At 28.7% G+C, this 14982-nt stretch overlaps 1 protein-coding gene across 1 annotated transcript in view; it reads left to right on the top strand.

Moving 5' to 3' along the window:
- Window positions 1-13431: 13431 nt before the first annotated feature.
- Window positions 13432-14982, top strand: part of LOC112680288 (protein Skeletor, isoforms B/C-like) — a 52295-nt gene continuing 50744 nt past the window's right edge. Inside the window, exon 1 of the mRNA XM_025550328.1 lies at window positions 13432-13652. Coding sequence (XP_025406113.1) covers window positions 13589-13652 — 64 coding nt within the window. The 5' untranslated portion in view covers window positions 13432-13588. The remainder of the gene's footprint in view (window positions 13653-14982) is intronic.

Below are 14982 nucleotides of genomic sequence, written 5' to 3'. Positions count from 1 at the left end.
CGAGTACTATTCAAAAATATTCAAACGAAATTATTGACTAAAGAGGATATCAAAACTCGAAAATGTATTAAAAATAGATGGTTTGATTTTCCCCGTCATAGTTATAATGAAAATAAGTTAATTAGTAGCAAAGTATAAATAAATAGTATGTAGTAATCATAATAAAATACTAAAATAGACAGAAACGCCGACATTCGACGACATTCAGCCGGTCTCACACGACTCGTGTACTTTGCGAGCGTATACTCGGCGAGTGTACTTGCCAAGTTTGTACGATGTACGATGTTTGTAATTATATTGCTCCTACACGGCACGTGTGCTCGCCGATTATTCGTCAATTGCATATACTTTGCTCGTCATCGCCAATGCTCCTACACGACTCGTGTTATAAACTCGTGTGATATTAACAATAAATAATAGTCTATTTTGGGGAATATCCAAGATTAAATTTCTTATCAACACAGTCATTCTTGTTGTATCCGACATCGACGGGAAACCGCGAGTGACTCGGCGAGTAAAAATAATCGTCTTACTTGACGATTAAACACCTCACACGACTTGTAAAGCATCACGATTGACGATTATTCGCCGAGTACACGAATCGTGTGGGACCGGCTTTCAGTCCACTATTCATTCGTGGAAATATGAAATAAGAAATATTTAATCAATCGTTTTAGAACATAATTACTATAGGCTATAGTCGTTAGTGACTACGAAAAGTGTGCCAAAAGAGTTGATCTGGGTATCGTTTACATCGTATACGTATCTACTAGGTATTAGTGATTGTGTATTTGGATAATAAGCAATAGGCCATATTACTGGATACACATTATTAAATGATATTATTATATTATTCACATAATAATACTACCTACTCTTATTGAATTCTCCGTATTCTGCTGGCGACTGCAGGTGATAACGATCATCGTTTATGCCACCTATTGTCACGTTTATGAAATATAGTACATTTTGAATTTTTGAATTAATTATTAAATTATTGTATTATTTAATATTAAAATAATTATGGCTCGCCAGTGGCGGCTCGTGGGTAAAATAGTAGGTGGTGCACATTTATAAAATTTATATTTAATACTTTATGGATAGTAAGAATTAATAATAAATTAGGTACATCAGAAAAACTGAACTTTATAAATATAAATAATATATTTATAGGTAAATACTTATAAATTTTATTTAAATTTATAGTATATAATGAAAAATAGATCATAATTATTATATTAGTCAGATACATTTTTACAAACTAATTCTATTCTTCTTTCTTTTTCAGTAAATATATCAAATAAATAACCATTTCATTAAAATTAGGAATATTTTTGATCATAATTTTTCAATTGATAACATAGACAATATTAAAAATTGAAAATGTGGACTGTCATCTGCGGACTACAATTGTTTGGAACTGATAATAAATACTAATTAGGGTTTTATAGTAAATAATAATGTACCTATAATAAGGTATAGTGTACAATGTTCGTAGAAATACTTATAGATGAACGTTATTGATAAAAATAGTTCTACATAGATGGCTACAAGCATTACAACGGTCCGCGATAGGTAGCGAGAACGTCTGGGAAATGACCGCCACCCTTCACCCAACCGTCAAGGCGATGCCGTCGCTGCCGTTTGTATAATCGTGAGCACAAGTCATCTGTGAACCAAATGCCATGTAAAGTATTTCATTTTTATGCGAGTAGTGGGAATGAAAATGTTTATGAGCATGCGCGAACCGAGCATATTTTCATTGTGCTCAATCCACGTTAATCGAGCCGATGTCGCCGCGGCCGGACGTCGTGTCGCCGCAACCGTAACTCGTACAACTGTACCATTGTCCACAACACCTACGACCTATCACTTATCAGTTATCACCTATTATAGTATTCTATAATGATAAATGAGGAACTAATTAGTCAACAAGACAATTTTTATTTTTGTCAATAAATTTTAATCCCTTTCGTAAGTATTACGTAATACAATTATTGCTGTAGAGCAATATTTCATATTCTTAAAAAATATATGTAGTGCACGTGCTCCTGTACACCATAGCACGAGCCGCCACTGTGGTTCGCCACACACAAAATTCTGTGTATGGTTATTTCACGTATGACGAAATATTGAAAAAGTCCAAGTGCAAAAGTTGTGGTTCAACATTGACTATAAATATCCATTAAATTATAAATAATAACATTTATATTCTATACACAATACCTAGAATCAGAGATGGAACTAGGAATTTTTACGCCCGAGTAAAATGTTAAAATTACGCCCTATCCATAGACTAATAAACAAATACACAAATAAATTGTGTTCTTATAATCAATATACAATCGTATTTATTGAGTTTTAACCTAATATCAGTATTTAACGAAGTTAAAAATATCAAATTAGTTGTTAATAATTACGAAAATTACACCCTCTAAAATGTTACACCCGAGGATAAATCCCCGACTTCCTCCCCCTAGATCCGGCCTTGCCTAGAATAGTGATGTAAATTAGCCTATGGATTTATAGCACTATATCACCTAAATTCTGATAATTTTTGAAGTTTAAAAAGTTTATCTGTAAGCACATACCTATAATTTCTAATTCCAAAACTTTAAAAGTAAGCATTTCAATGTTAGGTACAAAATTGTAATTTTTGTTACGTATTATATAAAAATGAAATTGTTAGATTTAGGAATACCTGTCACTGTGGACCAAGGAGAGGCAAGACATACTACAGATCCGACATCTTCAAAACGGAAAAAATAAAAAAATTTAGTTATGTTATGTTTTATAAGTCTCAACCTAAATCATAAAATCTTTTACGATTGGAAATTATAATATATGTACAATGGTACAATGTACTTAATACTTCATACATATAGTAGGCAAGCCGTCTCGAAGGGTGATCTTGAGGGGGTGTCTCATGCCTCCCCAACGAAAACACCAGTTGGTAGTCAGACTTGTTTTATTATAACCTAGTAGGACCTAATTTTACTTACAGAAAATAAATATTACATATTTAGTAAAACAGTGAATACACGAATAAAATTTATATAACTACTTATTATACAATATAAAATATTATTATGTACATACCTATTTATAATTAAACTGTCAATTTTAAAAACGTGCGACACTGACACATATATACATGTTAAAATGAAAAATACGACTACATATAGTTAATTATACTGCATATATTGAGTAAAAAAATTGTAGTCGGCATATTTCATATTATTCACCCCCCACTTGATTTTCATCTTTGGAACGGCCCTGATAGAAGATATTAATGAAAGAAAAATAGAAATTAGTTTAAGAATTAGGTTACAAAGAATAACATAAAGACATACACACATAAAGTAGGTAGCTATATGGTTAAATTCACTTAAAATTCTAATTTAAAAATACTTTTTGGTAACAGGTTATAACCGGTATCAACCGCAACCGTAACCGTAACCTCAGTTTCATATTTTTAAGATTTATGATTTAAACCGAAACCTCGAGAATTTTTTTCTGAAAAACCTAATCGAAACCGAAACCAGAAAAAACATAAAGGTTACAATCCCTGGTTTAAACCTTCAAGTTGTTCTTTTTCCTAATAAAATTGAAATCATGTTGTTTGTCCAAAATAGTTTTGGAATCGAAACTAAAATACTACTTCAATTATGTTTGATTTTAAATAAACTGTCGTAATTTCAGCGCAAAAAATTTCTCTTAACGCAAATTTGAATATTATTTAATAATTTGATTCTTATGTATGAAGTTTAAATTTAACATTATAAAATTATCTTTATTGTATACATCTTTCACATAATATTAAATAAATTTAACATTAAATATAAAACAATAAAATATCAAATACAATACATAAATAGCCATATCATTAAACATATCACCAGTACACATATACTCGTATGTACTCAAAGCGCATATTAAATATAACCATTATTTTCTCTGAAATTCCTGTTTCGCCTGACTGCCATTTTTTTCATTTGTCATCGTTAATCTCAACTTTTCGTTTTCTGATAACTCATCTTCTCATTCGTCTTCTTTTTCCACATAATGCTATACTGTAATTTATGCCATTTAATTCATCTCTTTTTTTGCATTAATAATTTCCTGGTTGTTACTGACTCCAATTCTGTTTGCTTTTCTTGAACTTCAACCATTTCAGACGTCATCCATCTCCCCTATCTGAACGAATAAGATACTCATTTCACTATATAACCTTTTCCGGCAAACATGTTGAATTTTTATGATCTCTCCGCTAAGTACCCCACTTTCGACTACAAAAAGGCTGACTTTTTATTGAAAATTTGTGTCTATATTACATCTCTTTCTAGTTATACAATGGGTTTTTAGAGAATATAATATCTTAGAACTTAACTATATGGTAATGCCCCACAATTAAAATTACCTTATTTTCCCTTCCATAATACAAATGTCCTAACATTTCTCCTCTTTATTTTTATCTTAGTTTTTACATCTAAATATTTACAAATAATAAATGGCCACAATAAAATTATACACAGCTTTAACCCTAAAAAGTGTCGAATGTATTTTTTTCTCTTAATGACTCGTATGATATAACTGTATTAATGCTTAGATAATACTATATACACACTTCAATATATTCGTACTAATTATTATCTACTTTATATGTATTATTCTACATTAACATGGGATTATGAGAAATATTTATAACAAACATTTATTAATTGTATTATAATAAAATTTTTTTTTCGTCCATTCTCTAGTTTTTCTTGATTAATTAACTAGTATTATAATGAAACTCGTATTTTTTTTTTAAAGTTTTTTCTTATTTTTTTATAATTATAAAACTTTTAATATTAAAATTCAAAGGACAAGCACATTTTTATGCATCTCTTTATCATAAAGCACCATTAAAAGACTAGGAATATCGGTGAGACTAGGTCAAAAGCTTTCAAAAGGTTATTATTTTAGAAATAGTTTCTTTAGTCTATATACCTTAGTCATATTAAATGTATGAATGTTGATATGTAAATATAAAGATAAAAGAATACGCATAAACAGTTTGATATAACAATATGAAATTTATTATTTTTAGTACATAACATGTATTAATATTATTTATAAATGTATTTTTTTTCAACATATTTTAAATTATTAAATCATTATTCCTTGTATAATTTTTTATTCTCCTTAACTAACAACGAACTAATTGTAAGAAATATTATATAAATTACTAGTATAACAAAATTTTTTAATGCTGATCTTAATTAAATCAATATTTTATTACGGTTTAAACGGTAAATTATAAATTACAATATAATCGTAATTTATAAATAATTTTCGTTTAGTTTATATTTGCACTGGAACTTTGGCATAAGAGTAGACAATGATAGCTTCCTATTTGAAAAACCCTCTATCAGGAATAACAAGTATTTATCATTTCTTATAGGACACAAAATTAAACTTTTTATTAATAGTCATATTTTTTAATAAAGATAAATCAAATAAAATAACGTGAAATAACTGCTACGATTACTTCTTTGAGCTTAAACACTTCCTCTCTTGAAAATCAAGTACATTCTTTAATAAATAATGGCATTCATATATCAAATACTTCAATCGTCCAAGAGATTAGAAATGTTCCTAATTTGAATCAAAATTATAAAAATAAACTAACTTCCTTCTCTTCAATTAAGTTATAATTATACTGTAGGATTTAAAAAAAACGATTCACATTATAATTAATTTAACACTGACTTTTAATATTCTTAATTATTCTTTAGGTTAAAATAAAAAAATAAAATATAATTTACTGATAAATAATGTTAATCTGAATTCAGAATCCTCATCGCAATACTAGGTCAACCAAATAACGTTTTTTTAATATAATTTTGTTACGTACAAAACAGTAGTAATATGTACTAATTCGTAAACTAATTATTTTACATATCATGTCTAAATTTTAAATTCAAACTAATTACAGCGGATGCCGCTGACAAGATTCACGGATAAAAGGTTCAGTCGCTTAATAGACTTAAATTCGTCTGGAACGGTCCAGACGTATTTAAATACATTATAAAAAATGCTGTTAAAAGACTCACCATAACGTTTATAAGACTCAAATTTTGTAAAAAAAAAAGTGGTAAAAAATGAAAATTTTTAGTTGAAATTTTGAAATAAATTAGTTTTCAACAATTACATATATTTTGATTATTACTAGTTTCAATTTATGCTTAATAATGTGTGTATGTACAATAAATTTTATCGCATTTCACATTTATCGTAATTATAAGTTATTACACTCCCGATTACTCGGCACAAGTATCGTAATTGATAAGGTCTCGACGGTAAAATCGTTTCAATGTACAATCGTCAGTCAATCAGTCGTCATTCGAGTTTCAACATTTTTTTTTTTTTGTTAACATGACGTGATAATAAATAATAAATAATACATGACGTGCTTTTGATTTGAGTGACAAACTTAGGCATTTTAGAAAAGTAGGACCGTAAAGTTATTAAAGTAAGTAGTAACCGTCATAATTTATAATTTTATACATTAATATGTAAGTAATATTTTGTATAATTATATAATTTTAATTTTTAATCATATTTTTTCCGTTTAGTCACTAATAAATAATAAATAATATATAATATGTATTTAAGTAGAATAAAATAAAACAAAATATATTGAAATAAAAATTCATAAATATTTTGTTTTTTTTTTCCCACTTCGCCTATAAGATTCATTCAATCATAAGACTTACATTGTGCTGGTCCCAAAGTGAGTCTTATAAGCGGCATTCACTGTATTTAAAATATATTTATAAAAATATCAAATCACATTTTTTTAAAAATTGCCTATACATAACGCCTTATGTAGTCAAACACCTCCCGATATTTCTCCACTGCATATTATTTTCAATATAAATAATACTATTTTCATTTATTATATTACCAATAACTGTTGATCAATACGATTTTTTTTTTGTTTTTGTTATTGCTACTATTCTTGTAAGTAGGCGTCTATGTTTATATGCCTATTTTAACTACTGATTTATATTTAAAAAAAATAAATAAAAAAAGATACGAATTATAGGTATACAACCGATTTTGTTAATTACCCAACCATAACAAAATAATGTACACTTAAATCGTACATTTTAAGTTAAATAATTATTTTTATCGTCCATTTGTATTATTATTATTTATCTGCCAAGAGATACATAACTATTATTTATAAGGTAAAATATAATCATATTTCTTCAATTTTCTGTACAATATATATTGTGTTTTGAGTTACAAATAATTACACTTTAGGAATTTTAAAATTAAAATTTTATTGGAGCTTCTTATATACTATAGAAATTTGGTTGTTTTATAATTTCATTAATGCCCATATAATCCAATGTGCAGATTGTCAAAATCTTCTAGTACCTATCAGCTATTCCCTTGACACTATAAGAGGATTATTGTTATTCATAAAATTAATTTTAACTAAGTAGATATAGCCCATTTCATGTGTACATTGATTTTAGTGGTAAACACTTTTTTATTATATATTTTAGCACTATTCAGGATCTATATAATACTCTTATTTTTCAATTTATATGTTCACCAATTAATTAATACAACATGACGTAGTCAAACTACTCCAATACAATACATTCTAGTATAATCGTTGTTTCAATCATTATTATAGCGTCTGCATGCATAATGCCATTGAAACAGTTTTTATGACATACTGCGGCGTTAGAACGCAATCATTATTTCTATTATATAGATTTTAAATAATAATAATATATCAATTATGTAACCCTTCCACGATTGATTACTATTCGTCGAGAAAATTATTCACTTGCTGGCTTTTCGCAATAGATAAAAAAAAACTCCGTGTGCACTTACATCGTATAACATTCCGTGGGTAGTTGCTCGTCTCTGTGGACCGATATTATATATTGGTTCGTGCTCGTCTGCAGGAAGAACCGTGAGGTTTCTTGACGCAACAACGTAGGCGTTATACATATATATATGAATTTAAAATAATTTACGTATATTTATATATAATTACGTTGTGTAATATATTACTTTGCGGAACGGTTATAAATCGTTCGGCAAGAATGACTCGTCGAGATGACCCGAGCGTGTGATATTTGTACCAAATCTGACCCCAAAAATAAAAAATAAAACCTAAATGCAATATGAAATACAAATCAATATTTACGAAATAAAATTATAATTTATGTGCCAAAATAAAAATAGATTATCTTTTAAAGTGGAAGAGTCGTATAAAGACTGTAGCGCTTAAATTTAGAAAGTTTTTTCTTCCCTGCTCAAAATCGTATGAGTGTACATACCTAAATTTTTACGTGTAGTGAATACGAATAATTAATAAATTATAAATATTATACATAAAACATTTTATTAACTACATTAAATGAGAAAATAATTAATGATTTAAATTAGGAGTTTGTTATAAGAAATAAATAGCTATCTGGTTTGTAATAATATGAAGATAATTTTTGTTCTCTTTCAGAATCATTTGGATGGCTTTTTGGATTGTTTCAGAATCGTTCTTAGTCCTAATATTATTTTTATTAAAAATTTCATCCATGCATATTATACGAGTTTAAGGTAACCACATTTCATATACAATAGACATTTAGAAAAATTGTACTCTAGAAGTTGTTTGGTAGGGACAATAGTTAAGTTCACTATATATTTTAATAGATAGATTAACCCTTCCACTATAGTTGCGCTACTATTAACAGTTTATGGGCTTAAATATTAATTAGGTATATAGACACCAAAATTTAAAAAAATCACAGGGTAATTGAGTATACCTAACTTTATCCCCTCGCTATATAATAAATATAGTTCTATATCTGGGCTCGTCAACCTTCAAGTCATCAGAATATTTGTTGGATGTAGATAGGTCATTTAAATTGACAATTTTTATAAATTGTATAAAAACTAATGTGATAACTTTCGTATTTAATAAACTGATTTTAATAATATATATGAGAACATTTGAAATATGAACTTATTATGTAAAAAACTAACAACATATACTAATAATGAAAAAATACATTATGATACATAATAATAGCACATCAATTTATAAGGATAATGTATTTTGACGAATCTTGGTCTTACTATTAAATAAATTTGTTATATTTTGAATATCTATGTTCTCATTTCTATGAATATGCAATATAGCTATATATTTTAAACGATTTTGACATTTCTGACCTCAAAAATATTTTTAAATGCTATAGTACTTGAAAATGATCATTCTGCAGTGCAAAACCTAATCTAGTCAATATAATTTCGACAAGTTTATTAATTTCTGAATAATATTATCCAATTTTAAAAAATCTATTTCATATTGAATATTATTCATTTGAATTTGTCTTGATTTAGCAATATCAATTAAAATATCTATGCTGTTTTAATTTTTCATAAACCAAATCTTTTCCACACAATTTAATAGGGTTTGATATTTTTTTATCTTCACCAATAATAATTTTTTCAAGAGATCATAAATTATTATTACATGTATCTGAAATCAGATATTCAATTATATTAAGTTCAATAACTCAAAAAAATATAACTTTAAATTTATCTTTAATGGAAATAATAGTTGATTATTGCCTTGAATAAATTTCTTTGGAATCATTTTTATTCTCAAATCTAGTACATAAATTTGTAGCTCATTAGATTTAACTAGAATATTTTTCTATGTACTCGTAGTTTTCATATATTTGCAACTTAATCGATGTAATTACATTTTTCATTTTAAAATGTACTTCTCTGAGATTAATATACTTTCTAAAATTCTAAATTAAAAATGTCAACTCTTTTGAAAATAATGATCATTATTATTCTATAAAATGAAAAAATTAAACTTTAATAGTTATTTAACAAAACCACTTGCTTTAATACCATTTTCTGATTTTTCTTTAAAACAATTTTGCATAAACTCTATTAAAATTCTTTAATTATACAATATTATTAATATCACGATGGCATAATTGTTGTATTAAAATAAGTTAATGTTTTTGATAATAATATTAATATTTTAATGGAAGAAAAAACATAATAATTATTTACAATATTTGATCAAATGTTATGGGGTGTTCAGTACTAAAAACAAAAAAATTCAACGTGTTCCTAAGCACCCAAAAATCTGTCTACATGGCGCCTATGGTTAGATATATACTTTATTTACAGAAAACATTTTTCATAATGTTGTACTTCAATCATTGCAATATCTGTCAAATACATTTAACACAATTTTAAATTCTTTGAAAATTTAAATTCCGAATGATCCGTTGCTCATTTATATCGCGACACGCGTGCACATTATATAATAAATACAGTGGCGTAATTTGGAATTGGTTTTGGGGTGGGATTGGGATATAAATTTATACTATCATTCTAATAGGGCTATGCCCCCCACACCCCCTTTAAACATTAAATCTCATATATCTCAATATTATATTAATTTATTATTATAAACTTTTTCGAACTTTGTACTTACAGGTTGTTCTACAGAAATCATTAATCTAATTCTTTGTTTTTCCTAAGAAAATATCCTTGTGTTATTGATTTTTAAATTTATGGATATGGGTATGCCATAATAATAACATAGAAATAAAAAATACATAAATTTATGAAGATTTAGATTATTTCAAAAAATAGTTCAATTTCATTACAAGTTTTTTGCTAGGTTGGTCTTGATCTGAATTACATTTTGACAAGCTGTTTTCTTGATCAGTTTATTTAAATTTTTTTGAAAAAAAGAAATAAAAGCATTTGACTGCCTTTTCATTTTTAATTTAATAATTGAATATGTAATTTAGTAATATATTAAATTTACATTATCGCACAATAGACACACATCCATAGTTACAGAAATAATAATAGACATTGGTGTTGTACTATTGCTGATCGTTTACAGTTTTATAATATTTCAAAATAATTAATACCAGTGTTGCCAGTTATAATTTGTTTAAAAAGCTATGAGTACTATCACAAAAGGCCGGAAATCAGCTGAAAAAAAAAAACGATTAATAACAAAAATATTAACGCAAAAATAAAAATATTAATACTATTAAAATTGTTGGCAATTTCCATTTTTTTCTTTAGTAAAGCCATTAATCTTTTTATCATATTTTACAAGTAAATAATATTATTAGAACATTAAATATAATAAATAAAGATATTAAATAATCATAATTCATAGCTTATTAAATTTTAATGTTCTGAGTAGTCCAATATTAAAACAACAAACAAGGAAATAAAATAATAAGTATTAAAAATAAAAAAACAAAATTAATAGGTAATACTTAAAAAAATGTTAAAATAGTGAATTAAAGTCTTTTGAATCACGAATCTACAATCGTGAAACGAACTAAGATATACTAGTCCGAGGTGTAAAGTGATAACTATTAACTAGATATGAGTATAAATCCGATTCGTAGTTAACAACCACCACAGATAAATATAATTTGTTTTGATAACAACCATAAATATGGTTTATCATATGTAGTGATAACGAAAACGAAGGGAAAAACTCATGATATCAATGTCGTTGTGTAATATTATACTTATATACACAAACAATTAATTAAAATATATTATATATTACTTAAATCAGAATCAAGCTAGTTAAAAACAATTAATGGCTAGAAAAAAAACTAGGAGCAAGATTGTGTATTTTTTCAGTCAGATTGAAATGAAAAAGGCCAGATTTAGCCTTAAAAAGGTCAGATTTGGACTTAAAAAGGCCAACATGGCATCAGTGGTTAATACCTTATACCACTAAATAGAATAATATAATGATACATTGTTTGTCGACGTCGTTGAAAGCAATTTTCTAGAAAAATAAACCAAGTTTTGCTATAACGCAAACTTGCCTACTATGTATTATTAAACATGTTCTATTATTATATACTACTATCATATTTGTATGTTTAATCAAACTGGGCTCCAGCCCGTTCTGTACAAAATAAAAATAAAAATAATGCTATAATAGTCGAAAACAAGACCCATATATATAGCATAATATAGTTATTATAGTAATATGTCAACCACTGTACTCATTTCATTAATATTAATGATTATAATAAGAACTTTTAGATTATATAATAAATAATTGATAAATAACTAACATTAATATTTGTTTTAGGAAAAATTTCAATGTTTCACGTTTTTGTGAAATATTGCATTCTTTAAGCACTAAACAAGAGTGGTAAATTGTAGATTTATCAGTGTTATATTTTAACTCTGAGCTATACAATTTTCTTGTCATAAATTATAATTGTTGAACTATCGTATTTTTATATTAGTAAATTAAAAAAAAATCTCAACTATCCATGTATTCTTATTTCTTATCTTAAAATCTTTTAAAGCTTGTGCTTACGGAAATTATAATTATTCTAAAAATTAAAAATTATTCTAAATAATTATAATTATTCTTAAAAAAAAGCGTCTGGAGGGGATATATCCCCATATCGCCTCCCCAAAATTACGCCACTGAATAAATATATTTATGTTTTACGTGTATGCAATAACGCCATGTTTCCGTCTGAAATCGTAAAATCGCATCCTGGTCGGTAAACGTATTACTAAACGATTGGTTTCTGCGACGAAATGTCGACCCGCGCGATCTTACTACGTATTATTATCGTTATTGTAACCTAACCCGCTTATTACGAAATGTTCACCCGTAAAAATTGTTCCAACGTAACGTTACAACAAAGTCTGTGAGAATTTAAAATTTTTAAATTATAAATGTATATATATATATACCTAAATATTTTACAGAAAGGTTAAAAATACATGGGACAAGCAAAGCATGCATAAATTGCTTTTCATTAAATTTAAAATCAGAGGTAAAAAAAACAGTTACTACCCGGGTAATTAATAATTTCTAACCTGAAAAATTAAAAAATCGAATTTCAGTTAAAAATAACTAAATCCCACTGCAATAAACGTTCGGTATCGCGAGTAAAAACCAGACGATAAATTAGTGAAAATGACCTATAATTACGAACTATTACGGACGTCAAAAAATTAGGTTAATAATAAAAATATTCGAAAAAAGCTTTGAACGAAAACAATCATTCGTCTAGTAATTCATTAATTGTGCATTACGAGTACATTAGTTGGCAATCACTCGTCGAACCGGACATTTTATTGTTCGGAATTGGCGTCATCGGAAAACAAATCCCAAGTTCTCCCCTTCCCCCCACCGGCGGTCCGCGAAAATAGTTTTTATCGAAAACCCGCGTCCGCTGACGTCGTCGCCCACGCCGAACCATGTGCAGTTACGAAACGGCCGCGGTGGAAAAACTCTTTGGCCGTCTTCGTGCAGTCTCCGGCGGTGGGGACGCAAGGAATCCGGCTCGAAGACGGCGGCGGAAGAACACGCGCTGCGGTCCAATCGCAGTCGATCCGCGGCGTCTTTCAATCCACGGCTGTCCGAGGACCGCGCGCGTTCCGACCATCACTCGTGTCGCACACGTTCGCCCGTCGACACGCGCGTGCTCAACCACACACACACACTCACACACACACGTACTCCACGATGCGTTGCTCCGGCCATCGCGGTATTTCGGTCGTCACCGCTGTCGTTCTACTCCAACTGACCGGTAAGTCGCAACAATCGTTACAATAATAATTTATCTCTCGCCACCGCCGCCTCATAATAGAACGCCGCCCCGACAACAATACGATGTGCACAATGAGAACGCGTTTTAAATCCACTGCAATACGCCTGTCGAATCTCGGTCGCGTAATAATGTTATGCACATATTTTCGTTATGCGACGACTAGTAACCGTTTACCGCTTACCGTGTAAAAGTTTGACGGAACCGACTCGGCGTGGTACCGTGGTCACTTCGCGGTAACATGCGGTAAATCCCGTATATACCGTATGCGGTTCACCTGACCGTAACCCGGTGACTCGGTCGGATCAGGGACAATTATTCTACATGACTCGGCGGACTTCGAACCCGCATAATTCAGTGTGCATTTGCTGCTGGTCCGTTAACGTATTGTTATTATTCCGTTCTCGTCTCCCGGTCGGTCACAACGATGTCACATGCACGTGACGCTCGATGTTTGCGCTCCGCACGTGCGTGATGCTCAACATTACGACCGCGGTTTTTTGCGTGAAGTAGGATTTACGAAATGTCTGTTAAAAATTAGTAGAAGGATAAATCCCGGATTCCATCATCTCACAAAAGTCGACGAAACTTTTTTTTGCAATACAGTAAGTTCCCGTTACAATGAATACCAATACAATAAAAAATCCCGTTATAACGAAAGTCATAGAAGTTCTCTACCGAAAAGCTATTAAAACAATGTTAAATGAATCTCAATACAATGAAATGATTGACTTTTAAAAATCCCGATACAACGAAATGTTTGTAGAGGTTAAAATATATTTTCCCTTCTTAATTTAACCTAAAGATAAAAAACGCACAATTTTATGAAATTATGTACCAGACTTCATTTTTACAAATATTCACAAACTACGAAATTATTTACTTTCTATTAAAACAGCAAACCTTGTTCAAAATAATATTACCGATTATCTAAAACAGCGTTTCCCAAACTGTGGTTCGCGGATCCCTAAGGGTCCGCACTTATACTGTAGAGGGTCCACAAATGTAAATTAAAAATACACAAAGTGTTATTATTTATTATTGTTTTTAATTTGCATCTGTATTAAACGATCAATTTTATTATCTCGTAAGGGGTCCGGCAGAGAAAGTTTGGGATACTCTGATCTATAATAAAGTAAATTTTTTTCTCGTAAATTATTGACATTTGAAATATTTAATTATTATTTATTTGTACGTATGTGAATTAGATAAGGTTTTGAATTTTTTTTTTTTATTCAAATTTCCGTTATAACGAAAAAAAAATGCGGTCCCTTGGAGTTCATTGTAACGGGAACTTACTGTTTATTTATAT

The sequence above is a fragment of the Sipha flava genome, unplaced genomic scaffold (assembly GCF_003268045.1).
Source record: "Sipha flava isolate LNK unplaced genomic scaffold, YSA_version1 176_pilon_pilon, whole genome shotgun sequence".
Taxonomy (NCBI): domain Eukaryota; kingdom Metazoa; phylum Arthropoda; class Insecta; order Hemiptera; family Aphididae; genus Sipha; species Sipha flava.
The sequence above is the reverse complement of the archived record's forward strand: the minus strand, read 5'-3'. Positions and strand labels throughout refer to the sequence as shown.